Source organism: Mercurialis annua, linkage group LG3, assembly GCF_937616625.2.
Source record: "Mercurialis annua linkage group LG3, ddMerAnnu1.2, whole genome shotgun sequence".
Lineage (NCBI taxonomy): Eukaryota > Viridiplantae > Streptophyta > Magnoliopsida > Malpighiales > Euphorbiaceae > Mercurialis > Mercurialis annua.
The window spans coordinates 1,601,843-1,624,331 of record NC_065572.1 but is presented as its reverse complement, the minus strand read 5'-3'; the positions used below and the strand labels follow the sequence as shown (position 1 = coordinate 1,624,331).

General features: G+C 33.6%; 6 protein-coding genes and 1 non-coding gene across 7 annotated transcripts; 3 read left to right on the top strand and 4 right to left on the bottom strand.

Moving 5' to 3' along the window:
• Positions 1-4,756: 4,756 nt before the first annotated feature.
• On the bottom strand, positions 4,757-8,588 carry LOC126673502 (probable protein disulfide-isomerase A6). Its single transcript, XM_050367672.2, has 11 exons — positions 8,352-8,588; positions 8,025-8,109; positions 7,718-7,815; positions 7,564-7,619; positions 6,887-7,004; positions 6,622-6,649; positions 6,436-6,527; positions 6,146-6,302; positions 5,944-6,068; positions 5,572-5,671; positions 4,757-5,210 (listed from the first exon to the last, which is right to left on the bottom strand). Exons 1-11 carry the CDS (start codon positions 8,513-8,515, stop codon positions 5,145-5,147), a joined length of 1,089 nt encoding a protein of 362 aa, XP_050223629.1. The 5' UTR covers positions 8,516-8,588; the 3' UTR covers positions 4,757-5,144.
• A 14-nt stretch (positions 8,589-8,602) lies between these two features.
• Positions 8,603-8,674, bottom strand: TRNAP-CGG (transfer RNA proline (anticodon CGG)). The gene has a single exon. It is a non-coding gene; the product is annotated as a tRNA-Pro (tRNA).
• Positions 8,675-8,750: 76 nt separating this feature from the next.
• On the top strand, positions 8,751-12,649 carry LOC126673503 (uncharacterized). The gene is made up of 10 exons (XM_050367673.2): positions 8,751-8,918; positions 9,045-9,125; positions 9,231-9,258; positions 9,379-9,461; positions 10,112-10,144; positions 10,955-11,033; positions 11,117-11,169; positions 11,793-11,853; positions 11,955-12,037; positions 12,360-12,649. Exons 1-10 carry the CDS (start codon positions 8,904-8,906, stop codon positions 12,453-12,455), a joined length of 612 nt encoding a protein of 203 aa, XP_050223630.1. The 5' UTR covers positions 8,751-8,903; the 3' UTR covers positions 12,456-12,649.
• A 2,474-nt stretch (positions 12,650-15,123) lies between these two features.
• LOC126674686 (RNA polymerase II C-terminal domain phosphatase-like 4) lies at positions 15,124-16,342 on the top strand. The gene has a single exon (XM_050369170.2). It carries the CDS (start codon positions 15,221-15,223, stop codon positions 16,334-16,336), a length of 1,116 nt encoding a protein of 371 aa, XP_050225127.1. The 5' UTR covers positions 15,124-15,220; the 3' UTR covers positions 16,337-16,342.
• A 12-nt stretch (positions 16,343-16,354) lies between these two features.
• On the top strand, positions 16,355-18,208 carry LOC126674683 (pentatricopeptide repeat-containing protein At1g09190). Its single transcript, XM_050369168.2, has one exon. The coding sequence runs from the start codon at positions 16,452-16,454 to the stop codon at positions 17,895-17,897; it is 1,446 nt and encodes a 481-aa protein (XP_050225125.1). The 5' UTR covers positions 16,355-16,451; the 3' UTR covers positions 17,898-18,208.
• A 21-nt stretch (positions 18,209-18,229) lies between these two features.
• Positions 18,230-19,241, bottom strand: LOC126674692 (uncharacterized). Its single transcript, XM_050369178.2, has 4 exons — positions 18,943-19,241; positions 18,784-18,851; positions 18,468-18,693; positions 18,230-18,386 (listed from the first exon to the last, which is right to left on the bottom strand). The coding sequence occupies exons 1-4, from the start codon at positions 19,022-19,024 to the stop codon at positions 18,367-18,369; spliced, it is 396 nt and encodes a 131-aa protein (XP_050225135.1). The 5' UTR covers positions 19,025-19,241; the 3' UTR covers positions 18,230-18,366.
• A 321-nt stretch (positions 19,242-19,562) lies between these two features.
• Positions 19,563-21,885, bottom strand: LOC126674690 (GTP-binding protein SAR1A). The gene is made up of 3 exons (XM_050369176.2): positions 21,578-21,885; positions 21,029-21,160; positions 19,563-19,998 (listed from the first exon to the last, which is right to left on the bottom strand). The coding sequence occupies exons 1-3, from the start codon at positions 21,704-21,706 to the stop codon at positions 19,678-19,680; spliced, it is 582 nt and encodes a 193-aa protein (XP_050225133.1). The 5' UTR covers positions 21,707-21,885; the 3' UTR covers positions 19,563-19,677.
• Between the last annotated feature and the right edge of the window lie 604 nt (positions 21,886-22,489).

Below are 22,489 nucleotides of genomic sequence, written 5' to 3'. Positions count from 1 at the left end.
TTATGGTATTTGCATGGTACCCGAGTTAGATTTACTTGAGATTATTACAAGTAGGGTGTGTATTCGATTCAAATCGATAATCAGTTTGGTCTACTTTTTTAGTTTGGTTTGCACTAATGTCAAGTGAAATAATTTTATGTACTAACCCGGAAAAATTGAGGTTTTCTGTAATGTCAAATTAAACCGAACTGAATTTATCGGTTTAGTTTGATTATTCGGTTCAATTTATGCAAACCCTAATTACAAGCTGTGTGGTGCCTATAATTGCATTATTATGAAACAGGATCTTAATTGGATTATTAAACCAATAATATAGAATACACATGGTGGAGAGACATAAGTTAACCCTGTTATATTAGGTAGTGGAGGTCCCATTTCTCCCACAGTTTCCATGAAATAGTTATTGTGGCAATTTTTGGTTTTATCTAGCTTGGCCCCCAGCCTTCTAATCTTTGGATGACATGTTAGTTTGGATATATTTTCATTTTGATAATTTTGGAAGATTTAGAGCCATGATAAATTATAATCTCCTTGTTTAAAGCTCAATTCATTTTGCACCTATTGATTGGATGTAGTACTTGAATGAAATTGTAATTTGGCCTTGTAATCTTGATGTATATTTTGTTGGGTCATAGTGTCTCCTAGAAATTGACATTAAAGAAAGATAGTGAGATAATGATAATGACATAAAAGGAGTTGGGGATGATGAGACAAAGATGATCTTCATATTATTGTTTTTATTTTATTTTGTGGAACTATATAATGGTTATCATTCTATAGCTCCTAAGCAAATTGTTGGTCCTCTTTTTGGATTCTTATGTGAGGGCCTTTTTATCATTATTCAATATTCATTGAGAATGTGAATAAAAAAAGCACTTATGAAATACTCTAGCTTTCTAGCTTTTGCACCACTAGCAATCTCATTATCAACCTTTTTGAGTTGAGGTTAGTATATGATAATACCCTTTTGATAGTCCTAAAAGGAATAATTTGTAGTAAAACTAAGCTCTTTTTGCATTATTACCACCACCCTACTTGGTTAACTTCTTTTTGCCAAAAAAAGGGTCATTTAATCTTTTGGCTCAAAATATCAAAAAAGTTAAAGTTTATGAGTTATGATTAAAGAAAACCACAACTTATCAATATTATATCAATTTACACCCTTAACCATAAAGATCAACATCAAATTACGGCGTAAATTTTCCAAAATTGACAAATTCATAAAATTATACTACAATGTAACCGTTGCAACATATAATTTGTGCAATAAATTAATAGTGCGATAGTCATGTGGAATTTTTAATGATTAAAAAAAAATTAAAAAAGTTTATATGGCAAATGCTCATTAATTTGTTGTAAACATGACATGCCACAACCATTGCATGTGATAAACACTCAACAAATTTGGAGTTTGTTTTTATTTTTTTTGGTCATAAACAGAATCTCGAATAATTTTGATATATTTTTGCGAAGTTGAACGAGCAAGGCAGTACCACATGCAACCTAAGGTAAGCTTGATGAGTCATATATTTTTAAAAAATAATTAAAAGGAGGTAGGATTTGTGGTGAAATCAAGACTAGAGAGACATAAAGTTCAGATTGCCGGAAAATCAATGTAAACTAAATGATCATATGAAATATAATTAAAACAATAGTACATCCAAGTAGACCCTATCCAATGTTTTTCTCTTAAACCCTAGTCGAGCGCCGCTAATCTCCACAGGGAGGTGATTTTAGCCAATTTTATGTCAAAATCACCTCCCTATCCTCCATTTTCTCTACTTCTACTCTAAATAAATGGTGTTTTTGCCATATATTACTAGTTATTATAAGAATTTTGCCTTGTTGATTTCTATTCTTTATTGATTTTCTTCTTCTCTTTATAAAGAGCTATGCAAGATTTTCTACTCCGATGATTCGCATTCCGAGATCACTTGATGGTCCTTCGTCTAGAAACCGGCCAGAACGGATGTCGCTGAAACACGAAATTTCTAGCATCTTCTTTGGAAGAATACTACAGATTAATTTTTACGGTTTAAATGATAATTCCTTAGATTTGTAATAGATTTGAAATTTTTAATATTTTTATTGTAATTTTATATTTGTAAATTGTGCTCACTTTGGCTAGATTTATTTTTAAATGGAGTTGTATTTTAGTTGACACAGATTTTTGTCGAGTAATCCTAAGATTTTGTAATTTATGACCCGTTTATGCGGTTAGAATTGAGACTGTTTTAGTGGAAGTTTCATATATGAATGAAATCATATTTTTGACACACAAAAAAAACTAAAAAAAAGTTCCACCACTGTGAATGAGTGAAACGAATCTTTGTTGCTTCTTTTTGCATTATGTTCAAAATATCAAGTACTAGGCTTGGCTTGGGAACTACAAAGACACTTTTCTTTTGCTCTCTTTCATTATCCTTCTCCTCTCTTACCCTTTGTTTGCTAATTTTACCAATTTATTTAATAATTCATTTGATATAATCATATAATCAATTTTATAAAATCTAAAAAAATAGAGTAACTAAACAAATTTCTAAGTAAACCACTAATGAATACCATAAAATTCCGTAGAATTCATTTGAGCCAATAATACCATTAAGGTGCTTTTGTAGGAATCCTAGGCTATATATGGGTTACTAAAAATAAGAATGATTCAATAAATATGTTGATGCAGATATATGAAGAGAACAAAAACAAATTCCATGGAATTAGAAATAATTTTAGGGGCCGTTTGGTTCGCCATAAAAAGGGGGGAATGGGAATGGGTATGGGAATGATTCCCATTGTTTATGTTTGTTTTGTGAAATTGTACTAGGGAATGGGAATGTGATTACCCCCTCAATGGGAATCACCCATTCCCCCCTTATCCCATGGGAATGAACTTTTGGGAATGGGAATCAAAATTTTACAAATATTTTAATAATAAATAATAAATATATAATTATTAAAAAAACTATTTTAAAATATTTATTTAAAAAAATTATACTTAAAATAATAAAAAAAACGTTTTTAATATTTTTTTAAAATTATTTTTTTAATATTTTTTAAATAATTTTTTTTTAAAAAATAATTTTTAATTTTTTTTTATAAATAAATTTTTAATTTTTTTTTTAAAAATAATTTTTAATTTTTTTTTACAAATAATTTTTTTAAATTCGAAAATAATTTTTTTTTATTTTTTCGAAAATAATTTTTTATTGTTTTAAAATATTTTTTTAAATTTTTTTAAATTTTTTTTTAATTTTTTTTAAAATATTTTTATTTTTTATATAAAAAAATATTTAAAAAAATAAAAAAAGTATTTTTTAATAAATAATAAATAATTTTTTTATTAAACTTTATTCATTCCCATTCCTACACTAATTTGAACCAAACAAAAAATGAAAACAATCATTCCCATTCCCATTCCTTCCCATTCCCATACCCATTCCGATTCCCATTCCCAACCTTAAACCAAACGGCCCCTTAATATATAGTGATGAGGGAGTACTAAATCAGGGTCCCCCACCCTACATAATAAGGTCCATTATTGTTGATGGGCTGCTATTCATAATTCTATGATATTACAAGAATCATTATGGTAAGTAATGGGTCGGACCAAAAAAGTCTCTAAAAAATCTACATATGTATATATTGTTCAATCACTATCTAACTACACTTCTCAGCTATTTTCTGCATTCACTTTTTTTTTTTGTTTTACTTATTTAGATTCTTTCCCTTTTAGCAATATGATTAATGTGGGTTTGATGGGTACATCATGAATGTTTTCTAGTTTCTAATGTAACAGCAAAAATGTCAATTTCTACTGTTTTGAAATGTCAGAGTAGATAAAAAAAAAGTTGAAACCTTAGGATAAGAATTGTTTATGTTTATGTTGTAGTAAGCACAAACCCTACAATTTCTACTTGCTAATAATCCAGTAATCAAGTTTTGATGATACAAAAATAGGAATGACATGCAAGAAGGGGTGTGCATTTTGTTCAAACCGAACCTAATTAAAATTTTCTATTTTTTCAGAACCGACCCGAGCTGAAATTTTAAGGAATTAATTTTTTTAAACCGAACCAAACCGTCCAGGTGGGTCAGTTTTTTTATTTGTATATTTTGGTTTGATTCTTTTGTTCTAAACCGAACCAAAAATCTAAACTTTACAATATCAAACCGAACCGAACCAAATTTGTTTTCATTTTCACTCCTACATGGAAATAGTGGAGTACATTCCGTTCGAATCAAACCAAACTATATTTTATAATTTTATAAAGATCAAACTGAATCAAATTTACAATGATGTAAAAAATTTCAAACCAAGCGGAACTAGTCGATTCAATTGTTTTTTTTTTAATTCGGTTTAGTTTTCCTGGAACGATTCAATTATAATTTTATATGAAAACTGAACTAAAACTTCCAAATCTGAACCGAATCATAAAAACTGATTTTTTTTTATACTTTCAAGCCTAACCAAACCAAATTTTTCGATTCTGTCTGATTGTTTGGTTTGATTTGGTTTTTGCACACCCCTTGCATGCAAGTGATCATAGGTTAAATATACATCTTCTTCTTCCATCCCATATAAATGATGCAGCAAACCTAATAAATTAATGTACTTTTGTAAATTTAAGTAGAGGTTTAACAGAGAGTACCTTATAAGATGGTTGCCCCACAGTGTCCGACATGCCACATGCCACAGTCCAGGGCGTATGTGATTAAAGACTAGTAGGCCAGAGCAACAGGCACTCCATAAACAACAAAAAAGAAAACGATAAATTGTTAACAAAGATACACCAAGCAAAAATTTCCGTTCTGTGCTCAGACAAGCCCAACTTTATGCAAGTACGAATCTAAATTTAGCACAGCACAGTTATTTCATCTAAGCAATTTGTCATAAATCATCCTGAATTTACTACTTCCTCGTATAATAACATGAAAATAAAGTATTGCTTCAGAAATTTCAATGTGAAATATTGAGTAATTTATCATTTAATTCTCTACTGTTTTTATAGTTTCGGATGCCAACACCTGCACCAGAATAGTATTTTCCCAGCACTGAACATCGCTCGGACTTTGTCGCCAGTAAAAGGTTTGCGTATGCGATCCAAACCAAGCAAGGATGTGACTATACTTGCAGCTTCTTATGTAGATCAAGCAAAAGTTGACAAAATATTCTTCTTCAGAATGAACTCGTCTGCCTTTGCTTCACTGATTGACTGTAAACACAAAATAGTTTAGGAGTCATGTCGGTGAACTGCACATGCATATCAAAACCAAAATTCATGATATAATTATTTATTGTATAGTAATTGTTTTTAAGAGGTGATGCTTTATAAAATTGGAAATGTGACAGGCAAAAAAACTCACAGCCAAATGTTACATCCCTAAACTTAACAGAGTCCCAAAAGTGGAGGAATAAGGGTTAAATATAAAGTTAGAATTATCAAGTAGTAAACGGAAGGAATGTCCATAACTATATGCCAGCTTTACAGAGAGTGAATAGTGATTCAAACAATTTACATGAAACATTTAAGTCATTTTACCAAAGGAGAACCATAAGAGATCACATATGATCACCTCTTCGAGCATGCGCTCAAGCCGATGGATCTCATTCTTGGGATACTCTTCACCTTTATCCACGAAATTCTTGGCAGCTTTCAAGTAGATCTTGCCATATCTAAATAATAAAGACAGGATTAATCAGCCCGGATATGAAACGAAAAGGAAAACCGAAAAGTTAATAAAAGATTTGTAGAGATTCCATGAGCTCTATAAGTGTTGGGCCAAGTGACAAATAGTGGGGTCGGAACTCATCTTGCACAAAATCAATTGGCTTGTGCTAGAGTATCAAGAATTTGTGAATATATCCCAGTTCTATTTTCTAAATTGATGAATACATTATAAGTATTGTTAATTCCATAAACGAGGTATAAAATCAGGATATTTAACCTTGCAGCTGCACCCTTAAGCTTCTCAACTTCTTCTTCTATCTGAGCAAGGAATGCTTTCTTTTCATCACTGCCAGCATTGACAAATGCTTTGACCAAGTAATCCAAACTAGTAACTATACCAGCCTACATCAACAACAAACGCATTTGAATACCATAATTAAGAGAATAAAATAGCATGTATATAAATGTATCTCGCTTACTTTTGGAGTAAGTTGTCCTTTCCCATCACGACTGGTGCCACATTTGTCATTAATGAAATCTACAAAGTCATCCAAATCCCGTCCACCACCATAGTTTTCACCAGCTTTGTTGTTCTTTGGAAAGAATGTCAGAGTGGGATAGCCGCTTACACCATACCTGCATTTTCAGTTCCTTAGATGTCAACCTTTACATCATCATATATAACAAATTATTTTAGATGATAAAATTCTGACTTTAGTGAACACTCTCACTAGAAATAAAGACAAAAATGTAGTTTTGTTGGACTCACTTCCCGGCCAAATCTTTATACTTTTCAGCATCGACGTTAGTGATGATTACATCTTTCTCCAATTTAAATGCCGTAGCGACCTTTTCATAAGTCTACAAAAGACAAGCAGGTGACAATCACAGCATGAGTCTTGTTAAACAAATGATGCAGGAAACAACAATTCACAAAATTAAAATAAGAACTTACTGGAGCAAGTTGTTTACAGTGGCCACACCTGTCAAAAGAATTAAAATAAAAACAAAACAAAGTGTGAGAGAGTACATAAATCGTTCACTTTATTGGCATTTTCGGCATGAAGTCATAAATGTAGACGGTAACAATGGCCAGATGCCAACGATTGAACCATCCATATACTGGCCTTTACTTTAACTAAGCCAACATTTTGTGAGACATCTAGGATCAATAACAAACCTTAAAGGACATGTGTAAGCAACATTACGGAAATACAAACCATGGTGCATAGAACTCGACCAAAACATCTTTTGTTTCATCCAAAACAACTTGATCGAAATTATTTGGTGTTAGTACCAGTATGTTTGAAGACGTAGCAGCTATCTTTACATTTGTTCCTACATTTGAAGAGAATAAATTACAAAATTATGATGCAAACTGAAGTTTCAGAGCAACTACCGTCATTGGTATCACCCCAAAAAAGAAAGAGAGCTATCACTTTCAAACAAGAAAATCAAAATTCTAGGGATGAGTATAAGTGAAACACCAGGAGAAGTATGATAAACTTAAAAATTAAAAAAATTGCAGAAACCTTCATCAGTAATGCAAATACATCCCTTTTCTCATGCAATGAAATTTCAGTTACCACCAAAAGCAGTTCGACGAAGACAAGAATAAAGATGTTACAAGAGTAGTGCAAGTGTGAAACCACAAATTAAAGAATCCTAAAGTTAATTCATACTCAAGTCTTCTCGGAAACTTGATTGACTATGAGAGACAGAGTAGTTTTCAGAAAAAGCATTGTCAATCTATCCAATGAAAAATGAAGTGACTTGTCGATAAATCTAGCAAACTTTTATAACTTAGAGGGCTTAAAAATAACACACAAATGCTAGTCCATAAAATAGTAAGTTCAGCACATTCACATATTGTAAATTAACAAGATCATGAGAGTACCTCCTTGAGTATTCACAAATTCAGCGAGGGATTCTGCAGTGCGTGCACCTTCATACCTGTAAAACATCATTTACATCAGATTACAATGAAGTTTAGTGTATCGCGACTTCTATGAAAGATAAAGTAATAGGATTTTTGGGAGCAATGTACTCACTTCTTTGGTTCCAAAGAACCTTTAGGAAACCATTTAATAGCAGGGTATCCAGATACATCATATTTGCTGCAGAGGCTCTTATGAGCATCACAGTCCACCTATACCAAGAGGTGATCATACAGAGTCGAAACTTAATTTCTATTTTCTACGGATAATCATGAGAAAAAACATCAAAAGTTTCCATGTTGTGCAATCAAGATTAACAAATGATTCATGCTCATGAGAATGCTGCATTCCTATTCTTAAACTAGCAATTACGTTTTTGATTTCGATAAAATAATTACAATACTGGAAAAAATAGCAGGACCTTCCCAATCAAAATAGATTTTGCCTTCTTGAAACTTGTGGCAAGGCTCTCATATTCCGGAGCAAGCTTCTTACAATGGCCGCACCTGTTGTGTAAATAAAAAACAAAAACATCCAAAAATATACCTATTAATTTATCAGAAAATTAATCCAACAAATTCAAATACATTAAAGGATCGAATGCATGCAAAATCACATCTCAACGTGCAGTTACTGAGGATTCAATCACATTTTGAAAACTCTGAAACTAAACGTCGTCGCATTCAGTCACATTTTGAGCAAATAAAAACAGTAATAAAGAGCGAGATGATATAGTATTGTATTTCACCAAGGAGCGTAGAACTCGACGAGAGCATTACGATCTTTGCCGACGATTCTGTCGAAATTGTCACCGGTGATAACAACGACGTCGTCTGCTGTAACTGAAGATAATCCAAATAGCAATGAAACTAGGGCTGTTAACATGCTAAATGATTTTATTGACCTCGCCATTTTAATCTCTCAGTTTTCTTGTTTAAAAAGGCTATGCTTTATATGAACTTTCAGAAGATATAAATTACGAAAAATTGGAAAAAAGAAGGGGCGTTGCGAGAATCGAACTCACGACCTCTCGCACCCGAAGCGAGAATCATACCACTAGACCAAACGCCCAATTTGTTCTCAAACCTAAACAAAAATGATACTAATTTTACTATTGTGAGATCCATAAAACAAAAATAAGCAGCTTTCACATGGCGTTTGCTAATCCCTTGTTCGTTTCTTTACCGTTTAAAGATGGAGTGATAATTAGGGTTTATATATCTTTATCTTTTCGAATTCTTAACCTGAATTTGATTTGTATCACCTGTTTCTGTTTCCAGGTTAAGATTTTCTTGCTTAAATGGCTCATAATAATGTAAGTTCAAATTCGGTGTATTATTTTTGATTGAATTGAATTTATAGTGTGTTCTTAGTTTTGCTTCTGATTTCATTAATTCAATAACTTATAAGTTTTTCAATTTAAAAATACAATTCTCTGTAGGCTGGTGGTGTTGATAACACATTTAGAAGAAAATTTGATAAAGAAGAGTATTTAGAACGAGCTCGTGAGCGTGAAAAGGAGGTTTGTTTGATCTTCATCATTAAAAACTTCACTTTACTGAATTTTATTAGCTTAGAAACTAACTTTTTTATCTGCTTTTGTTCGATTATTGATGTTTTTGTTCAGGAGGATGAGGGGCGATTTAAATCAAAATGTAAGTAAATGTTTTTGCTCAAACATCTTTGTTTTAGCTATTGCTTCTCAATTTATTTTTTTAGTTGATGAAGTGTTAACGAAACGGTAATGATTATTGATTTTGACTATTATTGTGCAGCAAAAGGTCCTCCTGTGCAGAGGAAGCCCTTGAAGCATAGAGATTATCAAGTAGACCTCGATTCTCGATTAGGGAAAACTCAGGTTAGTTACTTCCTGTTCTATTTAATTTCCAGAATTTATGAAACCAAATGAACTTATTTTATGCTAATAAGTAGTGGTTGCTACAGTAAAATAGAGCTTGCTGGAAAAATTAGATAGGTTATTATATTGACTTATTGATAAGATTTTAAGAGACTATCAAACTTTTGTATATAGTATGCTCTTTAGAGACTGCTATTTTTTTATGGTGACCAGTTGGTGTTAAATCATAAAAGTAAGGAATGTTAAACTCAGAAGAAATGTTCCTTGGAATATGTAGAACGGAGTTCATATATGAAGTGATAGCTAGTTTCATGTCATTTGTTGTTTAAAGTGACTTTTGTGGAAAGAAGTATATTAAATTAGATTGTATCTTATGCGAACTTCAACCAGTAGCTGAGATTGGAAATTTTATGCTTTACTTTTTTTGGCCTGTTCATATTTTTGTTCTTGTATTATGGCATGAGATTGTTGTTCGTTTCGATAATTCCCTAGTTATTTGATATTATGCATTTTTATCTGCTTCTTGTGATTGAATGCATGCTAAATGTTGAAGTTTCAGACATTTCTAATATCAAATATCATGGAGTTTCGGTCTGTATGATCTCTATGTCCAGTCACTTACTTTTTTTTCATATTTGATCTCTTTACAGGTTGTTACTCCTATAGCACCTCTGAGCCAGCAGGTATGTGTTATCATGTTCCTATGGATTCTTTCCTTTCATATATTTGGTTTGGTTGTCATGTAATATTGATGTGATTTCTGGGAGCAGTGCGTTTGCAAATTGACTGATTAAGCTAGGTAGAATTATCTTTAGTGAAGTTACTTGAAGAAAGTTTGCTTGCTTCTTTCTTTGTTCCTTGTTAGCTTTTTTTTTTCTTCACTGCTATATATCCTCATAATGTGTTGCACCATCATTACATTTAACATTGTCTTTATTTTTTTTTTAAGTTAGTAGAAACTGAATGAGATTGGTAAAAGTAGAGAGGAAAGCTGAAAATTTGTGTGCGCGTAGCTATGGTATATTAGCAATTGAAAACAACTTAATAGTTAAAGTTTAAAGGATATTTGTTGTCCCTTATTAGTAGCCAATGAAGTTTAGTTAGCTAACATAGGTCTATCAGAGTTCAAATTTCTGTACTAAATGTTTCACACGCACTTCTCCCACTTCAAAAAACGTTTTGTGCAGAGGAAAACATTGACTTTTCTAATTTGAATGCTAATAATTTTGACTATAGATAGCGGTTCAGACTATTGATAATTATAATGCTCTCTCTATTAAGGTAGATAAACATTGGCCTCTGCTTCTCTATTACTTGAGTTTATTTCCATCCATTGCATAGCATGCATACAAGTTTTCTGTTAAGTCTCTTAGGGTGAACATCGTGTCAAGTTTATGCTGCTTCTTTTGTCTCTGCATAAAAAGGAAATATTATGTGGTAATTGGGAATTTTTGTTTTCCTATTTTTCTGAATTTTTATTTTCTCTATTTCAGGCTGGATACTATTGTTCAGTATGTGAATGTGTAGTAAAGGATTCTGCAAATTACTTGGACCACATCAATGGAAAGAAACGTGCGTGTTTATTATTTGTTCGCTGACCTTTTTTAAAAAAAAAATATTGCTAATTTGATGATATTACAAATTTTGTTGTTCAGATCAAAGAGCTCTTGGCATGTCTATGCGGGTAGAGCGGGCATCTCTTCAGCAGGTACTGTTTTAAGTAATTATTATTTTCTTCAAATTGCAACTTTCTGATATGCAAGCTCTGTTAATTTTCCTAGCTATTTTAAACTTTTTACCACCTAGTGATCTGTTCTGTATGCTCTTAATACTTAATACTCCCTCCGTTCCGTCCCAATAGAGTTGTTCACTTTGAGAAATTTTTTTGTCCCAAAACTCTTGTCCACTTTCAAAAAATAACAACTTTTACACTCAATTTTTCTATATTACCCCTATTTAAATTCACTAATGAGTAAATTGAAAGTAAATTGCAAGTGGACCCTATATTAAATAAGGGTATGATAAGAAAAGTGAGGAAAATTTTACAAAACCCATAAACAATGATTGTTTTTCTTAAACTATGTGATAAAGGCAAAGTGGACAACTCTATTGAGACGGAGGGAGTAGTACATAGAGCTTAAAGGTTGATAAACTAGCTTTAAACTAAAAAAATATAAATATTACGAGCTGACGAGTGTCTTCTAACAAATGCATTTTCACTAATTAGCACAGGCCTTGTGAAAGGGAAATTTTATAATTATTTTTCAGTCATCTCAAATCTGATCATTTGATATTGTTAGTTTTAATATATTTTTATCTAAATATGTATAGGTCCAAGAGAGATTTGAAATACTCAAGAAACGGAAAGATCCTGGTAACTTTACAGAACAAGGTAAAGATATAAAGCTGAATGGAAAAGATACAATATGTGTACTTGGGGTTCATTGATGATCAATTTAGCTGCAAATCAATAATTTCCTATTTTTCTCTCAGATCTCGATGAAAGGATTTTAAAACAACAGCAAGAAGAGGAAGAAAGAAAGCGGCAGCGCCGAGAAAGGAAGAAAGAAAAAAAGGTTAGTGTCACAAGAATTTCTGTTCAAATAAGATATAGACATGTTCAATCTTAAGACGTGCAGAATATTATGGTGGAGTTTGTATGTCTGGAAAGTAGAGCTTGTGTTCATTTTTTTTCATATATTATTCTTAGGAGGTGCCTTTTATATTTTAAAAAATAAATGTTATTTTATCCGCTTATAACCATTGGGCATTGGATAAATTATTAGCACATTCATCCAACGGTGAAATTGACAAAATAACATTAGAAAAATCCTTATTCGTATAATTAACGTTTCCTTAGTAATTACTGTTTTTTTGTTAATTTGTTTCTCGGTACAGAAAGAGAAGGCAGCGGAAGAAGAGGAGGAGGTCGAGATTGATCCCGACGTTGCTGCCATGATGGGGTTTGGTGGTTTCGGGTCTTCCAAAAAGTGAAAATAGTATTTTAGGTCTGCATTCCTACTAGCACTGATCTTTGCTTTGTAAAGACTGGTTCTTTTCTCTCATGAGATGATCCTCAAGGGCTACAAGTTGAAATTGGTAGTTGCCCTTCGGAATGTGTAAAATTTTCTGTTGAAATGTTAAAATTCATAGTGGAAAATGAAATTTGTCTACAATATTATTACCAACTTGTTTTTTTAGCAATCTATATTCCCAAGAACTCTGTTAAGAGCAATTAGGCCACTCTAGGATTCAATAGTTTTTTCAGAGAAGAATTGAAATTCTTATATGATGATTTCTTTTTATTCAGATCAATTTCTGAAAATAGTGAAAAATGCATGAGACTGTAACACGACAAGTTTTTTCAGGATACTTAGCGAGTCTGGAGTTACAAATGAATAATTTACCAGTGGATTATTAACATCACTAATATTAATGAATTATAGCTCGAATAGTATATATGTGCTAGACAATGTTTTGTTAAAATCGTGAAATCAAGTTGTCTCTCAAAGATCGGAATCTCCTCCAATTTTTTTTAAAAAGACATGGGTAATAGGAATCATAATCCTCTATTGAGTATGATTTAGAAAAATTAATTTAATATAAATTTAGAATAAAAAATTGGTCAAAATTAAAAGATATTATAAAGGTTTGAATTTTTATGTCATCCAATATTTTTTTACGTCATCGGCATTATTCACGTCAATTTCACTCGACGTTTATGCAGATCGGCACATATGCAGCTTAAATTTTAATACAACTGATAATAATATTTGAAATTAAATCAAAATTATAAAAAATGATAATGCAATTTAAAAAATAAATATTTTTATTTAATTGAGTATTAGGCCTAACCTAAAGTATATAGGGAGCAGATGAGAGAATAGCAACGCGCGAAAATGAGGTTTATTCTAAAAGCACATACGGCGACGTTTAATTAACTCCGTTGGGTATTCTAGTAACCGACTTAAACGAATCCTTGATGAAATAGGAAATCCTAATCCTTTAAGGACACGTATCCATTTATAGTCTATATAAATAGCATCACCATCATCAACAAATATCTACATTACTCAAATTCAAAAAAGTCCCCGATATGACGAAATCTTCAAACAAGACAATCCAGAAGACAAAGATCAAGAAAATCCCGTTCTCCGACTGGGAACTCGACGTGGCTCAGCTTCTACTCCAACTCAATCATCTCTGCAACTGCAGCCACCGTTGTTACGGTGGAAAGCATGGTGTCTCCGTCGAGGGTGGTGGCGAAGATGATTATCCGAAGAGAAGGATCAAGAAGTTTAAAATGATCGATCAGATTTACAACTCCACTCAACCGATCACGTTTTGCTAGATCAAGAATGATTTCCTGTGTTGATTACAATTGTAAATAAGTAGTATCTGGAATCGAAGTTTTCGTGTGTAAATATAGTTCAACGAGTTTGTGAAATGTTTTTTGAGAATGTTTTTTTTTTCTGAGAAGAAAAGATATACAAAATGTATATATTTGGACTTTGAAGTGTGTTAGTTTGTGGTGCGTGATGGATTTATTGTTATGCCTGCTTGATGGGTTTATGATCGGAAAAATATTAATTACAGAGAGATTAACATACTTGCCATTCTTATTTTATGAAATTAAACCAATCAATATGTTCAGTTTTAGGTAACTAAATTAAGGATGCTGGGGTTTTGATTAACTAGTTTTTGGAACAAAAATTAAGGATATTAGGTACTTAATGAAAGTAGGATCACTTAAGTTCACTTGAATATGAAAGGTAAGTTCATAAATCTACATCATTTATTATAAATGAATGATGTATTAAACGCGTTTAAATTAGTTTAAATTAATTAATCTATATTTTTTATTTGCAATGAACGGTATAGTTCGCAGTCTGATTTTAAAAATCAAAGCAGAAACCAGAGTCTTGAAGCATGATAAGTTCATGTAAGGACTAATGAGATATTGACAATATATATGTGTAATGAGCATAATTAATTTAACATATTTTTATTTAGATATGAACAATAAGTTTTTAATTTTTGAGGGAAGTTTTGCATTAAAGGAATTTGTGAGGTACAAATATAAATAAAATGCAAAATTGTGTGACTTGTATTGATAATCCTAACAAATAAGAACATAAAAAATAACCAAATCAAATTAATCAAAATGGGATTAATAAAAGATGTTTAATGATAGTCTAAAAATAGCATTATTTTAAACAAATTGTCTGATCCCACAAATGTTTCCAAGAATATTGTATAAAAATTGAACTAAACCGAAGAACAAACATAATTAACAAATTTAGTTTGAATGTAAGTTTTATATTATAGTAAAATTTTAGTTTTCTTTGTTGTTCATTATTTTATAAGCAAAAGGTCTAGTTAAATTTTAGTACAAACTAAATCGTTTACAAAGACAAAAAGTTTCAACTAAATCGATTAGTTCGGTTTTATTTGATATAATTATTTTTCATTTTTATAAATTCAAGTAGATTTACATATATAAAAGTAGTAGATTTATGAAAGTTTAATTGAATTTAATCTGAACTTCCCATATTTAGCGACACTAGAGAAAACTATCGCAACCACAGTTGATCTAAATAGGTAATATTCACGGACTGACACGAACCCAATCCTTGTTGAAATAGGAATCCAAATCCTTTCAGGACACGTGTACATTTATAATCTCTATAAATAGCACCATCATCAAACAATAAACATTACGTTATTCATTATTATAATTTTCACCCGCCGCTAATACCATGGCCATGTCCTTTCCGCCGCCCACCGGCAAGGTTTCGTGCACACATCCAGGAACTTTTGGCGACATGTGTATTTGCTGTGGACAAAGGTTAGCCGAAGAAACTGGCGTCAGCTTTAGGTACATTCACAAGGGTTTAAGGCTCTGTAACGACGAAATTGCGAGATTACGTGACAATGATTTAAAGAATTTGCTACGACATAAGAAGCTCTACTTGGTGCTTGATCTTGACCATACTCTGCTTAATTCTACTCAGTTTATGCAACTGACTCCAGAGGAAGATTACTTGCAAAATAGTTCAAATGACAGCCTCTTCAAATTGGATTGCATGAACACGATGACGAAATTAAGGCCGTTTGTACGAGAGTTTCTTAAAGAAGCGAGTCAGATGTTTGAGATGTACATATACACAATGGGCGACGGATTATACGCGAAGCAAATGGCGAAGCTTCTTGACCCGGGAGGTGACTACTTCGACGGCAGAATTATATCTCGGGACGACGGAACGGAGCGGAATCGGAAAGGCCTCGACATTGTGCTAGGGCAAGAAAATGCGGTATTAATCTTGGACGATACTGAGAAAGCGTGGACAACAAGGCATACGGAAAATTTAATACTGATGGAAAGATATCATTATTTTGCGTCGAGCTGTTCGCAATTTGGATTCAATTGTAAGTCTCTGTCGCAAATTCAGAGCGACGAGAGTGAGTCTGACGGAGCACTGGCCTCTACTCTCAGGGTTTTAAAGAAAGTTCACCGTATGTTCTTTGAGGAGATGGTGGATGATGATGATGTTAATGGCCGAGATGTGAGACGGGTATTGTGTACTGTTCGTAAAGATGTGCTGAAGGGATGTAAAATTGTGTTTAGTAGAGTGTTTCCTACGCACTTTCAAGCTGAGAATCACCGTCTCTGGAAAATGGCTCAGAATTTGGGCGCTGTTTGCTGTACAGAACGTGACTCGTCGGTAACTCATGTGGTGTCGGCCGAATCTGGAACAGAGAAGTCTCGTTGGGCTCGGAAGACGGGCAGATTTTTGGTTGATCCGCGGTGGATTGAAGCTTCGAATTATTTCTGGCAGAGGCAACCGGAAGATAACTTTCCTGTCAAGCAATAGTTCAACTAGTTTCCTGTTAAACTGTTCTGTATTTTATTACAAGTGTAATAACAGTACCTGAAACTAAAGTTTTTTAGTCTTTAAACATAGTTCAACTTGTTTGTGAGTGTTAAGAATGAGCAGGGAAACTGAGCGTAAGATTTTGCGCCTCCTCCACGGCCATAAAACTCGAACCCAACTCTGTCAAATCCACGCACATTTCCTTCGCCATGGTCTCGACCAGCTCAACCATATTCTTGCTCATTTTATTTCTGTTTGCGGGTCTCAGAATAAAATGGCGTATGCGAATCGTGTTTTTCTACAAGCTCAAAACCCCAGTATACTACCCTTCAATGCTATGATTAAAGGGTACTCTTTATCTGGACCCTATGAAAACTCTGTTAGTTTTTTTATGTCAATGAGAGAGCGAGGCATTTGTCCTGATGAGTACACTTTTGCGCCTTTGCTTAAGGCTTGTTCGAATATTTGCACTCTTAAACTTGGCCAGTGTGTTCATAAAGATGCTATAGTTCTTGGGTTTGAGTGTTTTAGCTCGATACGGATTGGAGTTGTTGAACTTTATGCTAAGTGTGGGATGTTAGAGGATGCTGGGAAACTGTTTGATGAAATGTGTGAGAGAGATGTGATTGTTTGGAATTTAATGATTCGTGGCTATTGTAAAAGAGGAGATGTTGACATGGGTTTGTATTTGTTTAGGAAAATGAGTGAACGGAGTGTTGTTTCGTGGAACTTAATGATTTCTTGTTTGGCACAGAGTGGGAGGTTTAGTGAAGCTTTGGAGCTTTTTCATGAAATGCGGGATCGGGGCGTTAAGCCGGACGAGGCGACCATAGTCACTGTTTTGCCAATTTGTGCTCGTTTGGAAGCTGTTAGTGTAGGGCAAGAAATTAAGTCTTATGCTGAGTCGAGTGGGCTCTATCGAGACTTTGTTTCTGTAGGCAATGCGTTAGTAGATTTTTATAGTAAATGTGGCATGTTGGAGACTGCTAGAAGTGTATTTGATGAGATGCCTCAAAAGAGTGTGGTTTCTTGGAATTCAATGATTTCGGCTATGGCGTTTAACGGGAAGGGGGAAGTCGGACTAGATTTGTTCGAGGAGATGATAAACAAAGGCATGAAGCCTAATGAGGCGACCTTTGTTGCAGTTTTATCATGTTGTTCTCATGCAGGGTTGGTGGAAAGAGGGAGCGATCTGTTTGCTTCGATGACTGCAAATCACCAAATCAAACCGAAACTTGAGCATTATGGATGCATGGTTGATCTACTTGGCCGTTGTGGATGTGTAAGGGAGGCTTATGAGTTGATCAAATCCATGATTGAGGCGCCAAATGCTTCTTTATGGGGTTCTTTGCTCAGTGCTTGCCGTACTCATGGTGAGATGGAACTTGCACAAGTTTCTGTCCAAGAGCTTATAAATCTCGAACCCTCGAATTCCGGTAATTATGTGCTGTTGTCAAATATGTATGCAGAAGAAAAGAAATGGGATAAAGTTGAGGAGGTTAGAGCAATGATGAGAGATCGGAATATCAAGAAAGAATCAGGGCAGAGTGCAGTGGGATAGTTTCAAGAGTGAAGAACTTTATGGATCTCATTTCTGCATGATTGAGTACTATATTGCGTATGAAACTTGTTAAAGTCCTATCTTTCTGTATTTTGAAACTCGGAAACTTTATATCTATAATCAATTCTTGAAAAGAATGTGGTTTCTTCGTGCTCAAAATGTTTTAAAAGCTTTTAGAGCTTTGAAACTTTCTATTCATAATCTATTCTTGTAAAAAATGTGATTTCACCGTTTTCCGCTGCGTTTTCCATTTTCATCCAACGTTAATGAAATAACGGTATGTTTTCGATATGAAATGACTGTTTGTTTTACTTGTTATAGCCAGCTTGATGTATATAGGAAGTGTTCCCCATTTACTTTTAGCAATGGAAAATAACAATTTGATTCAATAAACATGAAATAAAAAGAAGACATAGAACACAAGCAAATTGGAAAATCTATTTCCACTGTTTGTTTGACCTTCTAAATATCATCCCACATTGAAGTTTCCTGCACAAGGCAGTAACAAACTTAATTAGCTGATCTGTCGGGACGAATAACCGGAGCAGATGCATAACGAAAAAGTGATACCTCTTAGGTTGGTATAGCTACAGCCAGCATTAATGGCCGATCTCATGTCTCGTACTGTGGCTTCATTGAAGAACTTAAAATCTGATAAAACATTGTTAATGCAATGAAGCACTGCTTGTGTCTCGGTTAAGCAAGGTCCATTGCAGAACAAATCAGTAGCTTCTGGTGGAACATTAAGATTTCCATTCATTGTTAATCTATACGACTCGTCGCAGCCACTGAAAATCTGGTAGTAACTTAATATTAAAGAATTGCAAGAATAGATTCAAAAGGATGTATCAAGAATTCAAGAATTACATTTTACAGGCACAGTTACCTTACTGCTGAAACATCGTAATGCATCTGAAATCATTTCTTTTCCTGGAATATCCTGTGCAGATCCTGCTAATAAATAATATCCAAGAAACAGAGGATAAAGTTAATCATAAGATGGATAGTTATAGAGCAAAAATTTACTGGGTTATGACATGGTGACCTGTGCAAAAGCATGATAGAGCGAGGGGAATCAGAATCAAGATCACGACGAGTTTATGTTTCGATAAAAGTGGGACTGCCATCACAAGAAGTTCAGTAGATGTTTTAGATTGATAGATAGAACAACATAAGTATACCCTTATATATGAAGTGGTAGTTGGCGGTTTGCTCTACTCAGAACAACCCGAGGACTAAGGGAATGAAGATGAGAGTGTAGGTGAACAAGCCAACCAACTAGAACTGGCTTTGGATGCTATAAAGTTGAATCGGGTCGAAACAATGTCAAATTCAAACCCGATTCAACTATAAAACTTACAACTTGACTTGATTCAACTCAAACTCGTTCAGGATTTACTTTAGAAATTCAACCTTGAGCTTGATCAAATAATTGAGACGAGCTTGATCAAATAATTGAGATTCAAGTCGGCTCGACTAGAATAATTGGTATCTACAATGTTAATCAAGTTGGCATCTGCTGCGATGTTAAGATAAACGGGAAGATTCAATCGAGCCTTACAATTTAAAACAAATAGCTCATAAAGCAATATAAACGCATAATTTCCCAGGTACGATCAATCATGGACATGAAAAAAGTATATCTGCTGGAAAATTACTAAGATATAATATGAAAACTGAAATGCTTTTATCGATGATTCAAGAACAAATGTTTGAGACAATTCAGTATAAATGGAATTTGTGATTATAAACTGAGTAGACCGTGATTTCCTATGCCTCCCTACTTAATATACTGAGACATCCACTTGAAACCGTCTCCATAGCCCATTTTCCGGACAATGCTGCACATGAATACTTCAAGGGGGCGGACGTTTGAGTCTACCAAGTTCACCTTACCCTTGCCAGTGGTGAAGCTGGTAAGTCCTAGGTGGTATCGCAGCTCATCTTCTGAGGCAGCTAATGGTAAATCAATTTTGTTGCCCAGAACAAGGAATGGAACATCTGACAAAGCTTCATCGGAGAGAAGAGCATCTAGTTCCTTCTTTGACTCGGCAAATCTCTCCTTGTCGTAAGCATCTACCAGGTAAACAACTGCATCCACCTGCACATCTACTGAATTTGAGAAAGCAATTCGACAGTAGACAACTTCATAAGAAATTTCACAGCAATACTTACCTATTGAGGTTAAATTATTTTTACGGTTACCGAGACTACACGCTTTTTACAAAATGAAACTTTTATTTTTCCAACAACAAGAGGTTACGCACTCAATTAAAGCCAATAGTTGCCTATGTGGCCAATGAATTGCTGGATATCCCAACTTTATCACGTAGGCAATCCGTCGGCCTCATAGGTAATTGCTGGTCCAAATTCATTAGATAACTACCCATAGTTGGGATAGTGGAAGTTCAATTACCAATATATAACAAATGAATGTCAATTACTGTTTTTTTTAATTAGTGTATAGTTCGGTAGCCTTAAAAATATTTAACCCTACCAATTGTCTATATAGAGAAAATAGCTAAACGATGGTCAATGTGACATCTTATCAATACATATAACTGGCCACCAAAAATATAACTACTGATTGAAACTAGGGTTTCAATACTTATCTATACTCCATCCATATTGCGTATGAAGATAAACCAAAATAAAATGGCGAGAAATCAACACGTGTGATGGGCAAATACTAAAACACTTCCGAATGATAAAAATACCATCAGCAAACTCCCATGAATCGGATAATTACTAAACAAAATCATCTGGGATTAGGGAGGCATAAGTACCCTGTACTATTTGTTAAGAGTTGGGTATATAATGTGAACATATCCAAGGTGATAAGAAACTAGGCGTAACAAGGGCAACACTCAAAATTTGCATTGCTTAACCCATGTCCTGTGTCCATAGTTAAAGTCACGTCCCTCTAATCTTCCCCATTTTCAACATCAATGAATTGTTTGAGAAAAAAAATAAAACCCAATACATGAAACACCATACAACTAGCTCATACACAGAGGCAACATCTCTCGATTCTCGATACCAAGCTATTATGCAATGCAGCTACGATAATAACCAAGCAATCTAGATATTTCATTCAAAATCCAAATGCAATTCCATAGAACCAAACAAACCTTCGCATAGTAATCTTTCCAGACTCTACGAGCAATCTGATGGCCTCCCAAATCAAAAGCCTTGAACTTAATTTTCCCAATGCTCAACTCCTCCGATGTCGGATACTGTGTAGGCTGATGCTGCACCAGTCTCTGCATGTTGCAGATAACCCAAAAAACAATTAATCACATCATCTTAAGTAAACAATTGTAAACTAGGTAGCACGGACACGGATTCGGGAAAACAGAACACTCAGACACGGACACAGCAAAACGGCATTATTTTTTAAGGTTCCTACGTTAAAATTGAAGTTTCATGTCCGAAACGCGAAACGCCAAGTGTCCGTATCAGTGGTACCAATAAGCATCAACATCTAACAATAAAGCAACAGCTAGCAAACTAAAATTTAACCATTACATTTTTTAAAATACTAATGATATAAATACTTCAAATATGCAAAAAGATTCATTATTTAGCTACAGAATTGAAATATCTAAAACATGAATTAACAATAGACAAAAAAATCAAAAACCCACAAAATAAAATATAAAAATTAAAATTAAAAAAACCTCATCCTTCAACATGTGAAGCAGCGTTGTTTTGCCGGCATTGTCAAGCCCTAAAAACAAGATCTTTGCTTCCTTCTGCCACAAACCCAACGATGCAAGCACTCCATAGAACCAATCCAGCAAAAACATAATTTAATTTTCTTCTCAATTAATTAACCTTCAAAATCAACCTAATTAAGCAAAAATATCTAGAGAGATAAAATTTTAGAGAGAGATTGATCACACTTATTACATCAAATTTATTGAGGTTTTTATGAAGATTTAAAACTTGGGAGTGTGAGTGTGAACTGTCAGCATTTCAGTGGCTCAATTACGAAATATTTGCTTTATATCAGTCGGGTTACCGGGTTTTAATCGTTGTATCCAATCAGAATACAGGAAATGTAGTTTTGATGTCATTGGGCACTTCTAAACCGTTGATTTGGGAATTGACGGCTTCGATTGAGTTATGCGGTACTTTTTGGTGGGTGTTTGGTGGGAAACCAGACGGTGTCGTTATTGCTCAATTGAACAAAGGGTCATTTCGGCCTCTCAACTTGGCAGGACAAATCAAACACGCCCAAATTTAATGAAATTCTCATATACTACTTATCAAATAAGTCCAAACATACTGCTCCGTTTTAATGAAATTTTCAATTTTCGTTGTATAACCTTAAGAAGTACTCCCTCCGGTCCATAATATTTATCGTATTTGGCTTTGGCACAAAAACTAAGAAAATAATTAATATGTCTTAATTTGTAAATACTTTTATTAAGTTAACCCTACATTGAAACTTGTTTGCATTTATAACTACCATTTTCATTTGTTTATTGTATTCTTTCAATAAATTAATAAGGGGCAAATATGAGAAAATAACAATTAATGCTTTCTTCATATTATAACATGATAATATTATGGACCAAAAAAATTTC